Below are 26,113 nucleotides of genomic sequence, written 5' to 3'. Positions count from 1 at the left end.
GAAGAACCCCAATAGAGTGATAGAAAGACCAATCTACCCACAAACCTTTTGACCCCATTGTTTATCCTTTCCACAAAGAATGCAGAGGCAGAGGATAAAACAGACACTGAGGGAACAGCCAACCAATTATTGTTCCAACTTGAAAGCCATGTTCAAACACCAATCCCTGACACTTAGTAATACTCTATTAGGCTGGCAGATAGTAGACTACCATGGCTGTCCTCTGAGAGGCTCTACCCAGCAGCTGACTCAGCCAGATTCAGATACTCACAGCCAAACAGTGGATTGTGCAGGAGGTACTCTTATGGAACTACAGGAAGTATCACTGTGGCTTCTAAGTTTATAAGAACTTCACAGGAAGATCAACAGAGTCAGCTAACCTGGATGCCGGGGGCTCTGAGAAACCGAACCACCAATCAAAGAACATACACAGGTTGGACCTAGGCCCCCATACACATATGTGTCCAATGTGAAGATTGGTCATCTTGTGGCTTCCAAACAGTTGGGGCAGGGGTTATCCCAAAAGCTATTGCCTATCTTTGGGATATGTTCTTCAAGCTGGGCTGCCTTGTATGGCCTCAGTGAGAAAGGATGTTACTAGCCTGACAGATACTTGATGTGCTAAGGTGGAGAGATATACAGAGGGCTCCCACGGGCTCAGAGGACAAGGGGAAGAATGGTAGGAGGACTATAGGAGGCATTGACTGGAAGGGGGCAGTGAGCAGTATGTAATGTAAATAATAAAAAATAAAACAGCAATAATAAATAAAATACTTAAAATTAATATTTTAATAAAAGACCTAAAAGAGTTTAAATAGTGGTCCTTAATCATGAAAAAATGCACTGCATTTCCTGGACACATTCTGATCTCCAGAATTGATGCTCATCACTAGATTGTGGGAGTTCTGTGTGCAACTTTATTAATTGGGTATACATAGCAAAGTATATTGATCTATGTTTTCCCAGAAGAGACATGCTTGGCATGTATCTCCCAAATTTTCCTTCAACTGATTCTTCATGTGTTTTGAATGTTGATTTCCCCTCACCTCCTGTCAACTGTCCCACAAGGATACTTCAGTCTGAGCTCCTGGAGAAACAATGGGAATCAGGGTTGCCTTTGGTATGTATGGCTCATTTTCTAGACTATACATGATATACTTCCTTATTCTTGAAATACTAAAGAAAAAACTATTAATAAATACTTACTAAAGCTACTTCCAAGAAGATGATAATTCTGTTCACCATTGTATCAGATACGTTAGTAAAATGTCTTTTATTAGTTCAATCCCTACACACACATTTCAAAGTAAATCCTTCCAAGATGCACATGGCTCAGGATAAGTTGTAATATGTGAATTATATAAACTGGCAAAAGATAAATGCTAAAGAATAACGATTCTTTTATTTCTTAGAAAGGAGAAATATACATAGTTTTGGCTTTCTTGGTTAAAATGGTAGATTCAGCAGAGCCAGAATTGCTCAGAAGCTTGGATTAGGGTGATATGTAATCATCACATTTTGAGAATACTCTTCCTATACACTCTTCCAATGCAGTGACATCTGGCACAAGGCACAAAATGGACCTCCAGTTAGTATTCATCCCAAAATGGAAAATCAGGATGGTCCTTAAAGCTAGAAAGACAAGTAAATCATATTAGTTTTTAGTGACTACTTTAAAATTGCTATTAGTGTGAAAATAAACAAAATTATTTTCTAGAAATGCAGACCATCTACCTTAAGCATTATTGTATAAATGGTTGAACAAAACCTAAATTCATATCATGCTGCCTTTCCTGGGACTTACATAGAAAATAGACACTCAAATACACATCTATCCAAATAAAGGTACTCAGTTCTCTTAATTACAATTTCTTAATAAAAATAGAAACTAATTACCTTGGTTTGAAAAAAAGAAGCCAAGTAGCACATTCATTACTAAGAAACACTTCAGACAGATATAGATGAATGGTATCATTTCTATTTCATTTTACTAATTTATCAATTACTTGCTAGCTGTCTACTATATCCATTATACTAGATGTAATTCAAAAGTAGAAAAATGGATTGGAGACATGGCTGAGTGGAAAAACATGCTTTTGTTATAAATATGTGATATGAGATTGGATCCTCAGAACCCACATGAACCTGGGTATGGTAACATGCATGCCTCTGTAATAGTTTTCCACGGTGGAATGGAAAGTGGAGTCAGGCATTTTCCTGAAAACTCACAGGCAGCCTGGAATACACAATGGAAACAAAATGTTCTGCCCCAAACAAGATGGAAGATGAAGAAGACACCCAGCTTTGATATCTGACCACAGGATGCATACAATGTTAGACTCATGTGCTCTCATTCACTCACACACAAACATGCATGCAATATTATACAAGGTAACATACTAAAGATAACTGGAAGATAAGTGTATAAGATGAAATGCTGTTCATTAAGCTCAAATTTCATAAATTCTCATACTTATGTACTTTTACAAATAATTCTCCAAAAGTACAAGAAATATATATTACATTCTTCATTAATTTTACATGTGTGTATAATATTAGATAGAAAGTATGTACATATTCATATACATATATATATATATACATACATACATACATATTTTATACATATACCTTTTCTACCTCAAATATATAAAATACAAGAAGCATCAAGGAAGAGTAAAATTTCTTGTTGCTTATAAGTTCTTTATCAGGTGAGTCTGGCTTCCCCATGTTATAGTGCTGGCTATAATCTTATTCTCTATAACTTCTTAATCTTCAACATTGAGATCTTGGTATTCTAGAAAACCACTATCAAATGAGCTACAGAATTCATTAAGCCAATTATTCTAATCACAAACAAAGTGGTTAAGCCTGGGTGATGCAATATAAACAAAGTAGAGCTTTCAGTCCATTGCAAACATGAAACTGTCTGAACTAAATGAAAAATATCACCAGGAGGAAATATCACAGTCCACAGGATGCACATTCATACATTTACAATACTTAGGGATTAAGTAGGTGATAGGGCAAATGACATGATGTTGAACTGAAAATGTTTCAACAGGCTTGTTGAATTGCCTCAAGTGTAAATCCCAGGACATACCAATTCAGAGCCTTAATGAAGGATACAGATCCTTCACCACTGATGACCCAAAACTTTCCATAAAACAGGAGAAGAGCAGTAAGTTCAGGAGGTCTGCCTGAGCCAGGCTCCATCCCTCCTGCTCAGACCACAGGGCAGAATTCACAGGAGGCTGGAAATAGTTGTTAAAGCTTTTGTCTCTTTCCTGATTAATGTTGTCTCTGGAACTAATTCTTTGAATTAAGGAAACTACTAATATTTATGTTATACTCAGCTCAGGAAAAAAGTTGGAGTAGAATATGTGTACTAAGGGCTAGGAGAATGAATAGAAATATGTAGCTTCTGGAGCTGTGGTTGGGGGCAACCTCAAGAAAATTCCAGAGGCCTGGCATGGTGAACTCTCCAAGGCTCAATGTGCTTGACCTTAGCCTGAAATGTCCAACAGTGGGGATATGGAACCTGAAGTGACCACCTCCAGAAGTCAGACATGACACCAGTGGAGAGATGGGGACACAAACCCACCTACAAAGCTTTTGACCCAAAATTGTTCCATGCAAAGAAATGCAGAGACAATAGTGGTCAGAGAGTGAAGGAATAGCCCATCTTGGGAGCCATTCCATGGACAAGCACCAAACAACACTATTACTGTTGTTGTGTTATGCTTGCAGACAGGAGATTAGCGTTGCAGTCCTTTGAGAGGATGTATCCAGCAGCTAGTAGAGACAGACGCAGATACTCACAGCAAAGTATTGGATGGAGGTTGGGATCGCAGTGGGAAAGTTTGGGGAAGGATTGAAGGAACAGAAGGGGTTGGCAACCCCACAGGAAGACAAACAGTGACAAATAACCTAGACCTCTTGGCCTTCCCAGGACTAAGTTAGCAACCGAAGAACATACACTAGCTGATCCAAAGCACCCAGCACTATGTAGCAGAGAAGTGCATTGTCTGGCCTCAATGGGAGAGGATATGGATATTTCTGTAGAGACTTGATCGTCCAGGATGGGAGTATAAGGGGCCACTTTCTCAGAGTATTAGAGAGGCAAGTGGGGAGAAAGAATTCGTCGAGCAGGGACCAGGAAGGAGGCAACATTTGGTATGTAAATAAATAAAATAATTAATAAAAATTAATTTAAAAAAAAGAAGTTACTTACCTAGAACCACTTATGTATCGGATATTTTTATTCAGGTCATCGAGGACTTTCATGTCCTCTGAAGTCAACTGAAATTCAAAAACCTATCATACAAAAAAATACCTTGATTATAATATTTATACTGCATATTTGTCAGTCTGTCTGTTACAAATGCATCACACTAAATGGTACAGATAAATTGTCTAATACTTTAAAGAAAGTAAACACATATTCATCAAAGCATTTAAGTGATGAATATCATATAAAGATGGGGTCTTCCTCTCTACAGAGGATAAACAGGCTGAGAAAGAAATTAGGAAAACATCACCCCTCACAATAGTCACAAATAATATAAAATACCATGGTGTAGCTCTAACCACACAAGTGAAACATCTGTATGACAAGAACTTCAAGTCTCGGAAGAAAGAAATTGAAGAAGACTTGAGAAGATGGAAAGATCTTCTATGGTAATGGATCAGTAGAATTAACATAGTGAACAGTGCCATCTTACTAAAAGCCATTTATAGATTCAATGCAATTCCCATCAAAATTCCAACTATATTCTTCTCAGAGACAGAAAGAGAAATTCTCAACTTCATTGGGAATGACAAAAACCCTGAGACAGTAAAAACAATTCTCAACATTAAAAGAACTTCTAGGAGAATCACCATCCCTGACCGCAAGCTGTACTATAGAGCAATAGTGTTAAAAATCACATTGTATTGGTACATAGACAAACAGGTTGATCAATTCAGTAGAACTGAAGATCCAGAAATAAACCCACACAACTATGGACAATTGAACTTTGACAAAGACAAAACCATACAATGAAGAAAAGAAAGCATCTTCAACAAATGGTGCTGGTCTACCTGTAGAAAAAATCCAAATTGATCTATACTTAGCTCCTTGTACAAATTTCAAGTGCAAGTGAATCAAGGACCTCCACATAAAACCAGATACACTGAATCTATCAGGAGAGAAAGTGGTAAATAATATTGAATACATTGGCACAAGGGAAATTTTCCTGAATAGAATACCAACAGCTCAGGCTCTAAGATCAACGATTCAAAAATAGGACTTCATGAAACTGAAGGTTTGTAAGTCAAAGGAAACTGTCAATATGGCAAAATAACAACCTACCCTTTGGGAAAAATTCTTTACTAGCCCTACATGTGATAGAGGGCTAATAGCCAAAGTATACAAAAAGTAAAAAAAATTAGCCTTAAGTAGATAGACATGGCCCCCATTAAAGGGGTGGGGCCAGGAGCCACTCACCAATCTCAAAATTTTTAACCCAGGATTGTTCCTGTCTAGGGGAAATGCAGAGACAAAAGGTGGAGCAAAGACTGAAGGAAAGGCCATCCAGAGACCACCCCACCTTGGGATCCATCTCATCCATAGACACCAAACCCAGACACTATTACTGATGCCAAGAAGAACTTGCTGACAGGAGCCTGATATGGCTGTCCTTTGAGAGGCTCTGTGAGACAGATGCACATACTTACAGTCAGCTGTTGGACTGAGGTCCTGAGGTCACAGACCACAATGGAAGAGTTAAAGGAAGCACTGAAGGACCTGAAGTGGACTTCAACACCATAAGATGAACAACAATATCAACTAACCTGGACCCCTGAGAGCTCCAAGGGTCTAAGCTACCTACCAAAGAGGATACATGGGTAGGTCTGTGGATCCTGATACATGTGTAGCAGAGCTCTGCTTTATCTCACATCAATTGGAGGGGGTGCACTTGGTTCTGTGGAGGCTTGATGTCCCAGATAAGGGGGATGCTAGAGAAGTGAGGTGGATTTGGTGGATGGGTAGGGAAGCACCTTCTTAGAGGTGAAGGGGCTGGGCAAGGGGGTGGGGAATCTCGTCAAGGTGGGGCTGGGAAGGGGGACAACATTTGAAATGTAAATAAATAAAATGAATACAAATAAAAAAAGAAAGGAGAGAGGAATAGAGAGGGAGGGAGGGATAGAGAGAGAGAGAAAGAGAGAGAGAGAGAGAGGGAGAGAGAGAGAGAGAGAATGAATTCTGGAAACTAATTCCTGAATTAAAATGAACAGTCTCATATACAAAGGTGTTAATAAATACACTTATGAAGGAACAAATGCACTATAATTCCAAGCATGATCTTAACCATGTTCTTAATAGGTTTAAAACAAACTAAGCACAGTAGTTTAATTGTTTAACATAATTCAGTAGTTGCCACTGGATAAAATTTTTTTCTTTATTTTAATTTAAAATTTCTTCATATAATATTTCTATTATATTTCCCCTTTCCCGATGTTTTACAAATTCCTCTCACCTCCCTACATACCCAATTTCATCTCTTATAAAAATAAATGAATGAAAAATAAAAATAACAAAATAAACTAAATTTTAATAAGAAAAAAATCAAAATAAAATCTCAGGAAAAATATAGAGTTCATTTTGTGTTGGTCAATTATTTCTGGAGGTGAAGCCTGCCCTGGTGTGTAGTTGATATTCCTCGGAGAAAACTGATTCTCTCCATCAGGTGTCAGTGGCAAGTAGCTTCTGATTGTTTAAAGGTGGGACTCTGCATCTTCTTCCCCATTTTTATTCTGATGTTTTTTTCTTGTCTAAACCTGTGAAGATTGTTTGCACGCTTTGACAGTCTCTGTGAATTTATATGTAGTTCAGTCCTCTTGTGGCTTGAATATGGCAATAAAATGACTCCTAATGTTATATCTCTATACACATAGATCAAAACATTATTTATCTATTTTAAGAAAGGGTTAATGAAGTTGATGCAAATTAATGTGGTGACCCATAATTCTACAGTGTGAATACAATGAAACACCTGGGAACATTTAGACCTATTTGAGAGCCTCCCCTCAGGCCTCAAGAATCTATGTGAAAGGCAAGCAGAAAGACTGTAAGAGCAAGAAGTAGTGGCAGACACCAAGTAAATAGTCTCATCAACACAGTTTTATTCTATGCCTAAAACTTGAGCAATCAGAATATAGAAATGGCATCTTAATGCAATTCAAAGTAAGACTCCTGTAAATATTAATAACTAGGGGTTGGGGATTTAGCTTGGTGTTAGAGCACTTGCCTAGCAAGAACAAGGCCCTGGGTTTGGTCCTCATTTAAGATGGATAAATGATGCTTGGACCTATGTGTATAGCTCTGAAAAAATCAATAACTAATTTTCAAAGAGCAAAGATGTGCCATGAAGAAAATTGTCCTTTATAAAATGTGGCTAACTCAATCAACATGATGGTCTCCTATTGTTCAAAAATGGAAACAAATGGACTCATGAAACCAAAGGTTCTCTGAGTCTTAACACTGAGAAAAGGATGGTCAAACTACCTTAACATTAGTCATATTAAGTAACAGACCTTTCTTTCAAAATTTCTTTATCATTTTTGAACATTTGGCAGCTAATGAAATAAGAGAAATCTATCAATAAAAATATGTTTTCTCTGATTCAATAGGAGAGAAGAGAAAAGTACAAATTATTTTGTTTGAAACTTATAGAAGTTAGCAATTCATACAGAAAAACACTTAAAGAATAGGAAAATTTGATGATGATGATGATGGTGATGATGATGATGATTGATTAAACCTCTCAATACCATCAGACAGTCACAGTCTGTACAATAATTAACAAGTTTAATGCAATATCAAGCTTGTCAAACAAATACTTAAATCCTTTGAGGAGAAATTAGCAAATTAATTGAAAATTCCTATAACAGATTAATCCATAGAGAATGACCAAGACCTATACAGGTTTGTATAAAAGTGAGAGGACATCTCAAAGGTGGACTCATCCCTAAAAGTAAATATATTAATCAGTGTTTAAAATGAGTTTAGAAATAAGCTCATTGATAACAAGATTTTCATCTATTTTTAAATTATAAAAGCGTGTTTTAGTCAATATAAGAAATGATGAACAGTATTTCTGGTCAAACTTAAGAACGTGGCAAAAACAGAGAGTGATTTTTTTAAGGTATTGGAGAAGAATTTGTCTGTGTTTCATGCAGGAGAGTCAACCACAAAAAGAAAGAAGAAAGAAAGAAAGAAAGAAAGAAAGAAAGAAAGAAAGAAAGAAAGAAAGAAAGGAAGGAAGGAAGGAAGGAAGGAAGGAAGGAAGGAAGGAAGGAAGAAAGAAAGAAAGAAAGAAAGAAAGAAAGAAAGAAAGAAAGAGAGAGAGAGAGAAAGAAAAGAAAGAAAGAAGAGAGGGAGGGAGGGAGGAAGGGAGTGAAGGAAGGAAGGAAGGAAGGAAGGAAGGAAGGAAGGAAGGAAGGAAGGAAGGAAGGAAAAAGAAGCCATGATGAATCTGAATATGTAGAGAAGGAACCCATATTCACAATAATATTTAATTTAAAGTAATGGGGAAATGGTACATTGTAGAATGGGGTATGTTAGCAAAAAATAGAATGTAAGAGCAGTGAACTTACAGAATGACAAAAAATTAAAGAGATAGACTACAATAACATCTTCTCTTTTTGTGTCTTCCAGAGTTCATTCTGTATTCTGTCCACATTAGGATGTGGAAGAATTGTAGCCACATGTCTTGGGTCACAGTTGTATTATGAGATGGAATGATGTACCCTGATATAAGTGTACACATGAAAATATTGTAGAAAACTCAGAAACTACTTGGTGATTAGATAATGAGGGAACTGGCCAGCAGGACTATAACAGTACAGATAGGAGAGGCAAGCTCCAGTAAGGGCTGTAAGGTTTATCCTGGAATAGACACCACACAGCTCATCATATGTGCGAGCCTCTTCACTTCAGAACAAGACAGAGACTGAGCAAGGTGAGAAACCTCTGACTGCAATCAGCCCATCCCACACAAATCCCAACCATAAACCAGCTAAATTAGTGACTTTTCATAAAGATCCAATAAATAGGTGTGGATTGATGTTACCACTACTGGTATTGATGGAATACTTGATCCCCTATTTGCAATGAGCAGACAATTACCCTTAAAGGAGTCAAGATGTGAAAAAAGAGTTGATATAAACTGCATTCAAAGTGATTAAAAACCTGAATATAAATAAAATATGAGTGTGTACAGGAAAATATAAAATATACACCTGCAGCAACTCATCACCTGCATATTCTCTTTTATCCTCTTCTCAGAGAAACTCTTGGCGAGGACCACAACCCCACGTTGTAGCTGGTAGCGAAGGGCAATCAGCGCAGGAGTTCGATTGTACTTTTTTGCCATTGAGCCAAGAACTGGATTATCCAAAAGAACAGGAGAGCTCTGATCAACCCTGGAAGAGAGGTAGAAATGTTAAATTGCTTTTCCTAACTTTTTGATTTGTCCGAGACTTCTAATGCATAGGAAGGTTGATAAAGCCATTGTGGTTTTTATTCTCCCCCTAATGAAATTTCTCCATGCTTCCAGTTCATTTCAGAAAAACTATAATAAATGATAAGAAATTTATTGAACAATGTTTTTCTTCTGTTTGATTCTCACTGTCCATATTACCATTGTTTTTCACGATGGCTTCCCAGAGCACTGTAAGCAACCAGAACAATGTCTTTTGACCTGCAGAAATCCAGAAGTTTTCCCTGATTGAGATAAGGATGACATTCTACCTGTAGATAAAGGAGATAGAAACATGCCAATTTATACAAAAATCTACATTCAGTGTAAAAAAATGTTAAAAAATATTATACAGATGATTTAGTGGAATTTGAAATGATTATATCACTCTCAGGCCTGGTATGGTGACTCAGGCCATAACCCAGTGTATTGGATTGCTAAAACATGAAGATTGCAATGAACTTTAGGCCATTCTAGGCCAAAATATTTTCAGATGATCTTGGGCTACACATAGAGATTATGTCTCATAAATCAAACAAAGGAGACAAATAGAATATGAAGAAGCAAGAGAAGGAGGAGTGCAAAATGAAAAAAAAAAGAAAATATGAACATCTTCATAGTAAGATTTATTTTACATTTTTTATGTATTTTTGTGGAGGGGTAGATGTTTGTGTGCATGCTATATTGAACATGTGGTGGTCAGAAGACAACTTGTGGTATTGGTTCTTTCCTTCTACCATGTGGGTCCCAAGAATCAAAGGGCTTAGAAACAAGATACTTTACCCACTAAACCATATTGGTAGGTCCATGATTAGATGATTTAATTGTCTTGTATTCATTGCACATAGTGAGAAATTTCAGATATATTTCTAATAAAGTATGTCACACATTTTGAGCATGTTCACCTTCTTCCACTTCCTCCCATTAATTGCTCCAGATTGACATATTTAAAATGAGTACTTACATTGGAGGGAACAGTTGAAGAAGTAACACTTCTGAGGTGAGTGAGAGATATATCCAACTTGATGGATACAAATACCTGTGTTTGCTATGGTGAGTGATGACTGATTTCAGATGTGGACCAGGGAATAAACTCAGTGGATTTTGATTATTAAATAAAGCACTAAAGCAAAAATTAATAATCATTCATAAGGGAAAGCAAAACATTGTGGGGCAATCCAGTAGTGTCATTTATGCATATCTGAATAATAAAAAATTAAATCTATCGAAGTACATGCAAAAAATAACAATAAAATGTTTCTTACTAAAATGCAAAAAGAACAACAGGCAACTAAGGAATTCTGAAAATAGGAGTATTACTCTTTGCCAATAAAGGGCATATCAATCAGTTATGTTGTATCAAATGATCAGTCCTAAAAACATATATGTATATGTAAATGAAGACTGAGAAGGATGTATTCATGGATTTATATATAGGTATATATTTATGTACAAACATATATACGTGTGTGTATATAGCAGAAATTAATCAAAAAGGTTTACAAATTGAATTTGAATGAGGAAAAAATGGTATATGGGAGGATTTCTAAGGAAGAAAGAACATGGAAAAAATAAGAAATAAACACATGTAAAGAACACTGATAGTCCCCAGTCAGTAGTTATCACTACAGTAGCTTTCTTTCTCAAAACAAAATTATGAAAATTTTAATGTTTACTCTGTCTTGCAGAAATAATTTTACCAGATTAAAATTTTCAAAGAATGTCTCAGGTAAAACATGTCAACAAAGTAGTAAAAAAATAAAAAGAAATGTTTTCTAAACCAAAGAGATTGACTGACTCAGGCAAAATCATTGATACAGTCCCAAATATGACATGAGAATTGAACATGAACCATATTCGAAATATATGTATGACTTAGGTCAGAGTTTGCAATAAAGAAACTTGACTATTTCCCTTAATGTTGCTAAAAATAATTCTGGAGACAAGGCATTGACACAATAAATGTGCTTCCGAAGGCAGAAATCAGACAAATTCAAAGATGGTAAGGAATGGACCATCTCAAAGCTTCACACACTTTCTAATGTTATTTTTCTCCCAGTTGGCATCTGTCAGCTGCAGAGGAAGAAAGGAATTAACAGGAAAGACAGGAGGCTGGGGATACCCACCTGGTTGCACACAGGCTTGTACTTGAGCCCCGGCTTTTTCAGGATCTTCTCCAGCTGCCTGCGGTTAAAGTTGGACACCCCAATGGACTTGGCCAATCCTGCATCCTTGCATTTCTCCATGGCCTAGAGAGGAAAATATGCCAAAATATAAACTAGGTTAAATGAAAAACAGAGAGATGAAGAAATGGCCCAGTGGCAAAGACAACTGGCTGCTCTTCCAGAGGACCCAGGTTCAATTCCCAGAACCTACACAGTGGCTTACAACTGTCTATAACTACAGTTCCATGGGATCTAACATCTCCATGCAGATATACCCCACAGAGGCATGAGGGCAGATCCCACTGCACATTAAAATAATTAAATTATTAAATGAAAAAAAAATCAAATTGTTAGAAAGAATACTGTAAAGAAATAAAAATTAAACCCCTTGGCATTATTTTTCATTAAAAATAAAACTGTAAGGAAAATGATATTATCGATTATTAAGATGACCCTGAGCGATCCCTAATCAATTAGACACTTTATCATCATTCTAGGCAAGCCTCCCCTTCATTTCTGTTACATGGTCCTCACATCTAAAATAAACTAGCCCTCAAAAGGAGTATTGGTTTTAATAACAGCATGCACATCTCACTCTCACGGTTCTGACTCTCCACACACTTGCTGTATTTCCTGTTGCACTTTTTAAGCCCAGTACTCACTTCCCAGGTGTCACAGATATCCACAGCATCATATATTAATTTTCCATTTTCATCTTTTGGGAGATAATTTTCTCCCGGCTAGAATAGAGACAAATGTCAAGTAATCTCTCAAGAAATACATTAACCCACAATAATAAAGGTAGTATAGAGAGAGGGCTATGACTAGAAATTCTGGCAGGTTGTTGGGTTTTGCTTAATTGTATTATTTCTTTTTTTAATATTTTTAATAGGTATTTTCCTCATTTACATTTCAAATGCTATCCCAAAAGTCCCCACTACTCCCTCACTCCCCTACCCAGCCCCCACTCCCATACCCACCCACTCCCACTTTTTGGCCCTGGCGTTCCCCTGTACTGGGGCATATAAAGTTTGCAAGTCCAATGGGCCTATCTATCCAGTGATGGCCGACTAGGCCATCTTTTGATACATATGCAGCTAGAGTCAAGAGCTCCGGGGTACTGGTTAGTTCATAATGTTGTTCCACCTATAGGGTTGCAGATCCCTTTAGCTCCTTGGGTACTTTCTCTAGCTCCTCCATTGGGGGCCCTGTGATCCATCCAATAGCTGACTGTGAGCATCCACTTCTGTGTTTGCTAGGCCCCGGCATAGTCTCACAAGAGACAGCTATATCTGGGTCCTTTAACCAAAATCTTGCTAGTGTGTGCAATGGTGTCAGCGTTTGGAAGCTGATTATAGGATTGATCCCTGGATATGTCAGTCTCTAGATGGTTCATCCTTTCATCACAGCTCCAAACTTTGTCTCTGTAACTTCTTCCATGGGTGTTTTGTTCCCAATTCTAAGAAGGGGCAAAGTGTTCACACTTTGTTCTTCCTTCTTCTTGAGTTTCATGCATTTAGCAAATTGTATCTTATATCTTGGGTATCCTAAGTTTCTGGGCTAATATCCACTTATCAATGAGTACATATTGTGTGAGTTCCTTTGTGATTGGGTTACCTCACTCAGGATGATGCCCTCCAGGTCCATCCATTTAGCTAGGAATTTCATAAATTCATTCTTTTTAATAGCTGAGTAGTACTCCATTGTGTAGATGTACCACATTTTCTGTATCCATTCCTCTGCTGAGGGGCATCTGGGTTCTTTCCAGCTTCTGGCTATTATAAATAAGGCTGCTATGAACATAGTGGAGCATGTGTCCTTCTTACCCATTGGGATATCTTCTGGATATATGCCCAGGAGAGGTGTTGCTGGATCCTCCAGTAGTACAATGTCCAATTTTCTAAGGAACTGCAAGACTGATTTCCAGAGTGGTTGTACCAGCTTGCAATCCCACCAACAATGGAGGAGTGTTCCTCTTTCTCCACATCCTCGCCAGCATCTACTGTCACCTGAATTTTTAATCTTAGCCATTCTGACTGGTGTGAGGTGGAATCTCAGGGTTATTTTGATTTGCATTTCCCTGATGATTAAGGATGTTGAACATTTTTTCAGGTTCTTCTCTGCCATTCGGTATTCCTCAGGTGAGAATTCTTTGTTCAGTTCTGAGCCCCATTTTTTAATGGGGTTATTTGATTTTCTGGAGTCCACCTTCTTGAGTTCTTTATATATATTGGATATTACTTTCCTATCTGATTTAGGATAGGTAAAGATACTTTCCCAATTTGTTGGTAGTCTTTTTGTCTTATTGACAGTGTCTTTTGCCTTGCAGAAGCTTTGCAATTTCATGAGGTCCCATTTGAGAATTCTCGATCTTACTGCGCAAGCCATTCCTGTTCTATTCAGGAATATTTCCCCTGTGCCCATATCTTCAAGGCTTTTCCACACTTTCTCCTGTATAAGTTTCAGTGTCTCAGGTTTTATGCAAAGTTCCTTGATCCACTTAGATTTGACCTTAGTACAAGGAGATTGGAATGGATCGATTCACATTCTTCTACATGATAACCACCAGTTGTGCCAGCACCATTTGTTGAAACTGCTATCTTTATTCCACTGGATGGTTTTAGCTCCCTTGTCGAAGATCAAGTGACCATAGGTGTGTGGGTTCATTTCTGGGTCTTCAATTCTCTTCCATTGGTCTCTTGTGTGTCACTATATCAGTACCATGCAGTTTTTAATCACAATTGCTCTGTAGTAAAGCTTTAGGTCCGGCATGGTGATTCCACCAGAGATTCTTTTATCCTTGAAAAGAGTTTTTGCTATCCTAGGTTTTTTGTTATTCCAGATAAATTTGCAAATTGCTCCTTCTAATTCGTTGAAGAATTGAGTTGGAATTTTGATGGGGATGGCATTGAATCTGTAGATTGCTTTTGGCAAGATAGCCATTTTTACAATGTTGATCCTGCCAATCCATGAGCATGGGAGATCTTTCCATCTTCTGAGATCTTCTTTAATTTCTCTCTTCAGACACTTGAAGTTCTTATCCTACAGATCTTTCACTTCCTTAGTTAGAGTCAGGCCAAGATATTTTATATTATTTGTGACTATTGAGAAGGGTGTTGTTTCCCTAATTTCTTTCTCAGCCTTTTTATCCTTTGTGTACAGAAAGGCCATTGACTTGTTTAAGTTAATTTTATATCTAGCTACACTGAAGCTGTTTATCAGGTTTAGGAGTTCTCTGGTGGATTTTTTAGGGTCACTTATATATACTATCATATCTGCAAAAAGTGATATTTTGACTTCTTCCTTTCCAATTTGTGTCACCTTGATCTCCTTTTGTTGTCTAATTGCTCTGGCTAGAACTTCAAGTATAATATTGAATAGGTAGGGAGAGAGTGGACAGCTTTGTCTAGTCCCTGATTTTAGTGGGATTGCTTCCAGCTTCTCACCATTTACTTTGATGTTGGCTACTGGTTTGCTGTAGATTGCTTTTATCATGTTTAGGTATGGGCCTTGAATTCCTGATCCATCCAAGACTTTTATCATGAATGGGTGTTGGATTTTGTCAAATGCTTTCTCCTCATCTAACAAGATGATCATGTGGTTTTTCTCTGAGTTTGTTTATGTACTGGATTATGTTGATGGATTTCCATATATTGAACCATCCCTGCATCCCTGGGATGAAACCTACTTGGTCAGGATGGATGATTGTTTTGATGTGTGTGGGAAGCCGCCCTCACATTTACCATTATAAGATGGCGCTGACAGCTGTGTTCTAAGTAGTAAACATAATCTGCACACGTGCAGGGGCAGTTTTCCCGCCATGTGTTCTGCCTTTCTCGTGATGACAACTGGGCCGATGGGCTGCAGTCAATCAGGGAGTAATACGTCCTAGGCAGAGGATAATTCTCCTTAAAAGGGACAGGGTTTTGCCATTCTTTCTCTTGCTTTCTTGTTCTTGTTCTTTTTCTTGCTCTCTTGCACTATTGCTCTCTTGCTTTCTTGTTCTTTTTCTCTCTCTTGCTCTCTCTCTCTCTCTTGCACTCTTGCGCTCTTGCTCTCTGGCTCCTGAAGATGTAAGCAATAAAGCTTTGCCGCAGAAGATTCCGGTTTGTTGCGTTCTTCCTGGCTGGTCGCGAGAACGCGGGTAAGAGTTGTGTTCTTGGATTCGGTTAGCAAGAACTTTATTGAGGATTTTTGCATCGATATTCATAAGGAAAATTGGTCTGAAGTTCTCTATCTTTGTTAGGTCTTTTTGTGGTTTAGGTATCAGAGTAATTGTGGCTTCATAGAATGATTTGGGTAGAGTACCTTCTGTTTCTATTTTGTGGAATAATTTGTGAAGAACTGGGATTAGAACTTCTTTGAAGGTCTGATAGAACTCTGCACCTGGTACCTGGTATCTATCTAGAAACTCGTCCATTTCATCCAGGTTCTCCAGTTTTGTTGAGTATAGCCTTTTGTAGAGGATCTGATGGTGTTTTGGATTTCTTCAGGATCTCTTGTTATGTCTCCCTTTTCATTTCTGATTTTCTCAATTAGGATGCTTTCCCTGTGTCCTCTAGTTAGTCTGGCTAAGGGTTTATATATCTTGTTGATTTTCTCAAAGAACCAGCTCCTCAATTGGTTGATTCTTTGAATAGTTCTTCTTGTTTCTACTTGATTGATTTTGCCCCTGAGTTTGATTATTTCCTGCTCTCTACTACTTTTGGGTGAATTTGCTTCCTTTTGTTCTAGAGCTTTTAGGTGTGTTGTCAAGCTGCTAATGTGTCTAATTTCTTTTTGGAAGCACTCAGAGCTATGAGTTTTCCTCTTAGAAATTCTTTCATTGTGTCCCATAAGTTTGGGTATGTTGTCTCTTCATTTTCATTAAACTCCAAAAAGTCCTAATTTCTTTCTTTATTCCATCCTTGACTAAGGTATCATTGAGAAGAGTGTTGTTCAATTTCCACGTGAATGGTGGATTTCTATTATTTATTTTGTGATTGAAGATCAGCCTTAGTTCCTGGTGATCTGATAGGATGCATGGGACAATTTTAATATTTTTGTATATGTTGAGGCCTGTTTTGTGACCAATTATGTGGTCAATTTTGGAGAAGGTACCATGAGGTACTGAGAAGAAGGTATATCCTTTTGTTTTAGGATAAAATGTTCTGTAGATATCTGTCAGATCCATTTGTTTCATAATTTCTGTTAATTTCATTGTGTCCTTGTTTAGTTTCTGTTTCCATGATCTGTCCATTGGTGAAAGTGGTATGTTGAAGTTTCTCACTACTATTGTGTTAGGTGAAATGTGTGCTTTTAGCTTTACTAAAGTTTCTTTAATGAATGTGGCTGGCTTTGGTTTTGGAGCATACATATTCAGAATTAATAGTTCCTCTTGGAGGATTTTAACTTTGATGAGTATGAAGTGCCCCTCCTTGTCTTTTTTGATGACTTTGGGTTGGAAGTGGATTTTATTAGATATTAGAATGGCTACTCCAGCTTGTTTCTTCATACCATTTGCTTGGATAATTGTTTTCCAGCCTTTCATTCTGAGGTAGTGTCTATCTTTTTCTCTAAGATGAGTTTCCTGTAAGCAGCAAAATGTTGCGTCCTGTTTGTGTAGCCAGTCTGTTAGTCTATGTCTTTTTATTGTGGAGTTGAATCCATTGATATTAAGAGATATTAAGGAAAAGTAATTGTTGCTTCCTATTTTGTTGTTAAACTTGGCATTCTCTTCTTGTGGCTTCTTCTTTTCGGATTGTTGAGGGATTACCTTTTTGCATTTTCTAGGACGTGGTTTCTGTCCTTGTATTGTTCTTTTTTTTTTTTTTCTTTTCTTTTTTTTTTTTTTGGTATTATCCTTTGAAGGGCTGGATTCATGGAAAGATAATGTATGAATTTGGTTTTGTTGTGGAATACTTTGTTTTCTCCCTCTATGGTAATTGAGAGTTTGACTGGGTATAGTAGCCTGGGCTGGAATTTGTGTCTCTTAGTGTCTGTATAACATCTGTCCAGGCTCTTCTGGCTTTCACAGTCTCTGGTGAAAAATCTGGTGCAATTTTGATAGGTTTGCCTTTATATGTTACATGACGTTTTTCCTTTACTGCTTTTAATAGTCTATCTTTATTTAGTGCATTTGTTGTTCTGATTATTATGTGTTGGGAGGAATTTCTTTTCTGGTCCAGTCTATTTGGAGTTCTGTAGGCTTCTTGTATGTTCATGGGCATCTCTTTCTTTAGGTTTGGGAAGTTTTCTTCTATAATTTTGTTGAAGATATTTGCCAGTCCTTTGAGTTGAAAATCTTGATTCTCATCTACTCCTATTATCCGTAGGTTTGGTCTTCTCATTGTGTCCTGGATTTCCTGGATGTTTTGAGTTAGGATCTTTTGCATTTTCCATTTTCTTTGATTGTTATGCCGGTGTTCTCTATGAAATCTTCTGCACCTGAGATTCTCTCTTCCATGTCTTGTATTCTGTTGCTGACGCTCGAATCTATGGTTCCAGATTTCTTTCCTAGGGTTTCTACCTTTAGCGTTGCCTCACTTTGGGTTTTCTTTATTGTGTCTACTTCCCTTTTTATGTCTTGGATGGTTTTATTCAATTCCATCACCTGTTTGGTTGTGTTTTCCTGCAATTCTTTAAGGGATTTTTGTGGTTCCTCTTTAATGTCTTCTACCTGTTTAGCAGTGTGCTCCTGTATTTCTTTAAGTGAGTTATTAAAGTCCTTCTTGATGTCTTCTACCATCATCATGAGATATGCTTTTAAATCTGGGTCTTGCTTTTCAGGCGTGTTAGGGTGCCCTGGACTGGGCGATGTGGGAGTGCTGCGTTCTGATGATGGTGAGTGGTCTTGGTTTCTGTTAGTAAGATTCTTACGTTTACCTTTTGCCATCTGGTAATCTCTGGAGTTAGTTGTTATAGTTGTCTCTGTTTAGAGATTGTTCCTCTGGTGATTCTGTTAGCCTCTATCAGCAGACCTGGGACTAGTTCTCTCCTCTGAGTTTCAGTGGTCAGAACACTCTCTGTAGGCAACCTCTCCTCTTAGAGGGAAGGTGCACAGTTATCTGGTGTTTGGACCTCCTCCTGGCCAAAGATGAAGGCCCAAAACAGGACCTTTCCCAGAAGATGTGTTGCTTTTGCTTGTCACAGAAGCTGTTAGCTTCTGTAGTCCACACTCTCACCTGTGCAGACTACTTTCGGCGGAGTCTCAGAACCAAGATGTCCTTCGACAATCCTGAGGCAAAGTCCTCCTGGGCCGGGCGGACACCTGTCTTCTGGCCGGGAGGGTGGCCGGATGTCTGGAGTCCGAAAAGGGCGCTGCCTCAGAAGCTCTGTGGTTCCTGCCTATCCCCGAATCTGTTAGCTTCTGTAGTGCACACTCTCACCTGTGCAGACTACTTTTGGTGGAGTCCTGGAACCAAGGAGGCTCCTGCCGATCCTCTATTGTATTATTTCTATGTCTGTCTGTTTGTTTGTTCGTTTGTTTGTTCGTTCATTTGTTTGTTTGTTGTGTGTGTCTCTGTGTGTGTATATATTTGTGTGTGTGTGTGCGTGTGTGTGTGTGTGTGTGTATTCATGTATGAGAACTCTTAAGGTGCTAATAGAGTCGCAAGAATTGAGGTTCCTTGGAGCTGAACTTACAGGCAATTATGAACTACCTGAAGTGGGAGCTGGAAACTGAGCTAAGGTCTTTGGTATGACCAAGTACTCTTAAACACTGAGCCATCTCTCCAGAAGTAGAGTGGTATATTTAGAATTTTTAAATTTTTTATTAGGTAATTTCTTCATAAACATTTTCAGTGCTATCCCAAAAGTCCCCCATACCCCCCACCACTCCCCTACCCACCCACTCCCACTTCTTGGCCCTGGTGTTCCTCTATACTGAGGCATATAAGGTTTGCATGACCAATGGGCCTTAAAAATTCTTTGATGATGTAAAATACAGGGAATCCAACAGATATCAAAGAACTAGAACTTAAAACTACTTCAAATCTAAATTTCTCACCAATGAAAATTGCTGGAATAAATACTAAGCAAATATAGAGCTGGATTGTTCAATGATTAAGAGCATTTGCTGCTCTTCCAGATGATATAGGTTCAATTTCTGCCACCCATAAGGCATTTCACAACTGTTTGTAACTCTTAGCCCAGAGGAGTTAATACCATCTTTTGGATCCATTGTGTACTAGGTACAGACATAGTAGAAGATATACATGCACATAAAACCCACACATAAAATAAAATAAAAGCACCTTTTTTTTAAACCTTGCAATTTTATAGTAATACAGCAATTGAAAAGCAGAGACATTTCAAAGACTACTTGGAATTCTAAACTATTAATGACTTAGATTCTTCAGTTACACAATCATATCAACTCCTTGCATAAAGCATTTGGAAGGTTTTCTAAAATTAACTGAACTATGTTTTTAAACTTTATAGAATCCAACCAACCAAAAAACTTATAAATTAGAGCTGAAGTTTGTTGGTTATCCATACTGCATACCTTCATGGCCATTGGGAAATGAATGAGGTACAGGTCCACATAGTCCAACTGGAGTTGCTTCAATGACTGTTCCAAGCAGACCCGTACGAGTTCTGGACGATGAAAAGTACACCAAACCTGAAAATGTTGAAGAATGGATTTAACTTTGAATTATTGAATTTCCAGAGTTTGCTCAGTTACTTTACCTAACACAGACACTGGTGTGACATTGACAATCATGGGAGATAATATTTTCTTCTTCTTGAATTCGTTTTCCAACTGATCAATCCACAAAGCTTTCATGTTATGATAATTTATCCTCAAACTTTTATTTCACTGAACTTATAAAAGACTTTAAGCATCTAATACACTATAACTGTTTCTGCATATATATTATGATGTGTTGTTTGGTTAACATATATGAGTTAGAGTGGATCTGATGCCCCTTTCTGGTACTCATGGTACACATATACCCTTGCAGTCAAGGCACTAATATACTTACAATAAATACTTTTTTTAAAGCACACATGGGGGAAGAAAGATAACCTATAATAATACTAGTCAGAGGACATGCATTTAGGAGGATTGTAAAATATTATTTAGGCTAATACTGAGATGTAGATATTTCCAGTCTCTATAGTTCAATTGCCTCTTAATAAAAAAAAAATAGCATAATGAACAGTGTCATCACTAAGGTTACTTAAGAAAAAATTAACATATTGACATGGTGTGACCTTTCACATTGAAGTTATGCCTTTCTGGAATTACCAAAATTTGAAAATGAAGAATATAGGTAATTTTAGTTTATAGAAAATTACTTAGGTAAGAAACACTAAAATAAAAATTCTGGAGCACATAGTTATGTGCTACATAACAAAGTTTTGGTTAGCAATGAACCATGATTATAATGGTGGCCCATCAGGCATGTATTGAGCTGAATTATTCCCATTGTTTGGATTGCCCTGGTGCTGTCTTTATTTTGGTGCTAATTCTGCTTCCTCAAGGGGAGCTGCTCTGATGAGGAGTGGATCATGTACTCAAGTGATTCAATGTGACCTTCTCCTCGTTTTAACTGGTGAATAAGGACAGCAGAAGCTAATGATGGGCAAAAATTAAGGTGGAATATTTGGTCTCAGGAGGAAGATGAGGAGAGAGAGGGGGAGAGAGAACTCAGACCAGGCTATGAAACAGATAGGAAGCTGCACACATATCCATCTCTAACAACACCTATAGTATGTGACCTCTTCCACAGGCAGAGGCCAAAGAGCATGGAAAAGTCTACTGTTAGATTAGTATAGGAAATTCTTAGCCCAGGATTTGTGTTATCTGACTGGTTTTAAAATATTGAGGCTGTCTGGTGTTTTCCATCTAAGTTGACTCAGGTGGGCAGGAGAAATGACACAGCACAGCCACGGGGCAGTTGTTAGCAGTTTGGCAAAGATACTGTGGGGGTTGTGTAACATGGCCATTGCCATCACTGAACAAGGAGCAAGCATGCATTTTAAAATTACACACAACAAATTCATAGCCGTTATAACATTATAACACATACATTTGTCAGTGCTCTATGGTGATGGTAGCAGTCACAGAAAAGCAGGATATTCACAATTATATAGAGTACATAATAATAAATAACGACTATAACTGCTAGTGACTTAAGAGTGTACTTTTATATACTTCTTACTTTTTCTAGCACTTTTGTTCTAATTATAAAAACATTTTTTACTGAAGAAAATAATAATCTAATGGATTAGTCAATTAAATGGAAGAATTAATGTCTCATTTATATGTCCGAAAGGAAAATATATTTAATATCCAATTACTCTCTAGATATAGAAGGGGAATTAGTTACTTATGTCTTCTTTAACACAGAAAGTGCTTTCTTGTAATATTGTATCTTATTGATGAAAGAGACAAATTGTTTTCAGAGCAGTGAAAAATTTGTGTAGTTATTCAGGAAATTTAAAAGGCCATGTTTCTTGCCCATTCTAAATCATATACTGGTGAACTTATACTCAAATAAGAAGGTAGTTAACATTCTTTTGATGAATTTAAAGATGAGAAAACTGAAGGACACAACTTTGTCTATGTTTTAGTTCACCAACATTCATTGACCTAATCATATAAAGATCATTTCAATGCATCATAGTCTATTCACTTGTATACCATATTCCCAGTACCTTTGATGTGTAAAATATATCTTCCCTCTTCACAGTGCCATCTGCTATCTTGCTTCGGATGGCTAGTCCTACTTCCTTTTCATTTTGATACATAGAAGCAGAATCAATATGGCGGAAACCAGCATCTATGGCTATTTTAGTAGCTTCTGTAGCCTTACTCTTAGGTACCTAAAAAAGCAACCAAAAGCAGCATTTAGAAATAGATATGACTTAGCATGTGTAGGGCACAAGAACAAAAGAAACATCTTCAGCATCAAGTCTCCCCATGTCTTCAGTGAGGTGTTCATTTGCAGTGAAGAATGCAACCAAGTTTGTCTGGGCTTTTGCTACTGAGTAACAAGATTAAAGCACCCCAGAAACCACTTTAGTCCAATCAATTATAGATTAGTCAGTGGCATTATGGGTTACCATTTGTACTCCAGGAGCTGATACTTGCTAGAAGAAACCTGGGTAAATGAAGCCATGAAGTTTGGACAGGAAAAGGGGACACAATACCACAAATAGAAAAGCACTGTAGAATCATCTATGAGCCTTCTTCCAGGGAAGTTGCAGAGATTATATCAAAGTCTATAATATTGAATTTGCAAAAATGCAGGTGTTTAAATAGAAACATTTTGCAGTCTTCATTTCTAGGATGTTCATTTATTCATTCTTACACAACCACCCCTGGCTTATTTCATCCTAGATAAAAGCATGTAGACATGAGCCCTACTTTTTGCACAGGCAGTTCATAGAAAACTTCCATCCTTCTGTTATGAAATAAGAAGATGTCAACAATATCATAAAAAGATAACATTATGAAATTAGAAGATGGCTAGGTATCATCAAAAGTTGTTTGTCAAAAGGAACTTGAGGAGATAGTGGTATAGTATAAAGTCTTTTACAACGCCATTTTGCCTGCACAGCAAATATTAAAACTTTCAGCAGGATGTATGTTCAAAAGAAGAGATCTATATCTAGGAAATTAAGAGCATCATACAAAAAAATTACCCACATACATGCCCTCTTTTAAGCTTCAATTTCTTATTTTGTAGGAATTGTGATTGGAATTAAATTACATTTTTTGTCAAGTAGGATAAATTTTAATTAAAAATACAGAACCGCATTAAAGGATAAAAATGTAATGGTACTGTAGTAAGCACATAAGAAAGTTTATTTTATAGTATAAAGTTGAAGGCAAAAAGTGGAATATGTTTCTCCAGGGTTCATTGTCTTCGAGTTTCTATTCCTTTGACAAAACACCATGACCAAAAGCAACTCATAGAGAAAAGGGTTCATTACATCTTACAACAATAATGTCACACTCCATCACTCAGGGAAGTCAAGGCAGAAACGCAAGGAACTCCTGTTGATGGAATCAGCTATTGCAAAGGCAATAGAGGGGTGCTGCTTACCAGTTTCCTCTTTTTGGCTTGCTTGGTGTGCTTTCTTATGGAACTCAGGACCAGCAACCCATTGATGGCATCCCCTATAATGGACTGGGCTCTCCAACATCAATCACTAATTTAGAAAATTCCCTACAACTTGATATTATGGAGGTATTTTCTTAATTGGCATATCCTCTTCTCAAATGACTTTAGCTTGCATCAAGGTGATATAAAACTACCAAGCATATGAACAAGAACAGCACAGTTTTGCAGCAGATAAAGCACTTTTCAAAAATATACTCAGGATCAGTGTTGCTCAGGCAGCGCTCTTAGCTGTATTTCATTTTCTCTCCCTAATTGGGATGGAGAAAAATGAAAGGAAAAACTAGTGCTCACAATAATCTGGAACTAGGCTCTTGGATAAGTCCCTGATGCTGAATGTCATCTGCCTTTTCCTTGCACAAGGAAGAACTCTAGACTGCTAAAACAGAGAATTAGGTTAGCCCTGAAGAATCACATCAGAATTCAATGACTGTGCATACCATATCAACCCACCTACCAAATTCTCTCTTTGTTTCAACTCTCAACCCCAATTGCTATCATTACCTCTTGAGGTGCATAGGTACCAAACCCCAGTATAGGGATGAAGTGACCATCACTTAGACGCACTGTCTGCTGCTTAGAATCCATGGCTTCTCAGCCCACCAACTGAGAAGATACTATTCTGGCTTCTTTCACAGGACAGCAAATAAATGCTTGGCCTTATCCTAGATGTCCTTGTAATGAGTAACCAATGCAGTTTGTTGAAAAAGATGAAAGCAGCTTTGCACACATAAAGAGGAAACTGGAATGAATTCTGTTTTAAATTTCTGTGATTTGTTTATTGTTATTTTATGTTTATAGGTATATTTCTACATCTATATCATGCACTACAAGCATGACTAATGCCCATGGAAGTCAGAAAGTGCATACAATCTTCTGAAACTGGAGATATTGATAGTTCTTAGTTGTATGCTGGTGTTGATGATCAAACCCAGGACCTCTGGAATAGCAGAGAGCACTCTTAACCTCTGAGCCATCTCTCCATCCCCAACTTTCATGGATGAGAAATTCTTAAGATAATTAAAAAGCTGGAATGCAGCTCAGTGGCAAAAACCTTGCCTATCGTGTCTACAATGCTGGGTTCATTCTAAACATCATAAAGAAAACAAAAGAGAAGGGTAGAGGAGCAGAGAGCAAGGGGAGAAAGGAAGGAAGCTACAAATGATTCCAACTATGAAATGCTGCATACCTGTGCTGGTGGTTATAAAGATTCTTGTTATTAAAACAATTACCTATCTTATAAAACACACTTGTTAATATGTATATATAAACAGAGACTATAAATACAACTAAACATTAAAATAAATTATTAACAAGTGTAAGAACAGAAAAAAAAGAGAGCTGAACATATCCATTTGTAAATTACATCTTGTATCTTTCTTCTCTATATCTCATTAGAATACCCAGTGACACAGGCACAATTCTTACAAATATGCAGTGGAAATTGCCTTATTTAAGTGCCCAATCAACTTTTTACCAAAAACAATTTACAACATACACAAAAGAATCATAAAACAATTAATGATATTTTTGAAATTCAGTAAATACATCTGCGTGTTTATGGCTTCATAACTACTTAGGTTTGAATGACTTTGAGCTTGTTAATTTCTGGAAAACATTAGGAGAGGAATCTGCTGTCTCACAGAACAGACCTAAGTCTCTGAATAACCAATCCATTTCTACTGCACAACTATTGAGCCAAGTTTCTTGGTCCATGTAGACCTACCTAATTACATACCAATAGCTGTCAGTCCTACATTTTAAGTTAGAATCATGCTACACAAAGACATGGACCCTCCCTGAAGGTCTTAACGTCAGAAAGGGAATGGAGAATAAAAAGAAAGGTTTGCGTAGGTTGACTGAGAGTTGAAGAATAAAGGATAATTCACTGTAACTTTACTAAGGAAAATGAGTTCCATGGAGAAAAACAAATTCCCATTCAAACAGGGTCCTGAAGATATTTTTACATAAGTGCAGGATAGTATCATTATCAAAACAAAATAGCTAAGACATATTGCTCAACTGTACTGAAGTTTCAATGTTATTGATCTTTTCTTCTTTGATCATAGGCCTTTGAAGTTGGTCCTAAAGTTGTGGATACAACCATAACAAGAAAATTACAAAGAACACAATTAAAAACTTCTCTATGTATAAAATCTAAAGACCAGAAATAAAAATACCATATATCTTCCTGCATGAATGTTTTCTGTTGTTTTATGAGGACAAGGCTCCACTCTGTATCTCAAGCTAGATTCAAACTTATGAACATTCTTCTGTTTCAAGTTCACCTTTCACAATAGCCACAGGATAT

The 26,113-nt window shown here is 37.3% G+C and overlaps 1 protein-coding gene across 2 annotated transcripts; it reads right to left on the bottom strand.

Moving 5' to 3' along the window:
* Window positions 1–1,250: 1,250 nt before the first annotated feature.
* Akr1c6 (aldo-keto reductase family 1, member C6) lies at window positions 1,251–24,470 on the bottom strand. Of its 2 annotated transcripts, NM_030611.3 has the most exons (9): window positions 24,307–24,438; window positions 22,334–22,501; window positions 20,175–20,291; window positions 12,352–12,429; window positions 11,651–11,773; window positions 9,687–9,796; window positions 9,303–9,468; window positions 4,235–4,317; window positions 1,251–1,632 (listed from the first exon to the last, which is right to left on the bottom strand). In NM_030611.3, the coding sequence occupies exons 1-9, from the start codon at window positions 24,388–24,390 to the stop codon at window positions 1,590–1,592; spliced, it is 972 nt and encodes a 323-aa protein (NP_085114.1). In that variant the 5' UTR covers window positions 24,391–24,438; the 3' UTR covers window positions 1,251–1,589. The 2 variants fall into 2 exon arrangements, with proteins under 2 accessions (NP_085114.1, XP_006516573.1); XM_006516510.1 differs by lacking the exon at window positions 12,352–12,429 and having other exon boundaries at window positions 1,377–1,632; window positions 24,307–24,470.
* Between the last annotated feature and the right edge of the window lie 1,643 nt (window positions 24,471–26,113).

Source organism: Mus musculus, chromosome 13 (genome assembly GCF_000001635.26).
Source record: "Mus musculus strain C57BL/6J chromosome 13, GRCm38.p6 C57BL/6J".
Taxonomy (NCBI): Eukaryota; Metazoa; Chordata; class Mammalia; order Rodentia; family Muridae; genus Mus; species Mus musculus.
The sequence above is the reverse complement of the archived record's forward strand: the minus strand, read 5'-3'. Positions and strand labels throughout refer to the sequence as shown.

Excerpts from the sequence above, each read along its gene's own strand:
- Akr1c6 (NM_030611.3), bottom strand. The coding sequence starts at position 24,390 with ATGGATTCTAAGCAGCAGACAGTGCGTCTAAGTGATGGTCACTTCATC. Across the intron at positions 22,502-24,306 it reads GTACCTATGCACCTCAAGAG|GTACCTAAGAGTAAGGCTAC; the intron begins GTAATGATAGCA and ends TTGCTTTTTTAG. Across the intron at positions 1,633-4,234 it reads CGATACATAAGTGGTTCTAG|CTTTAAGGACCATCCTGATT; the intron begins GTAAGTAACTTC and ends TTGTCTTTCTAG.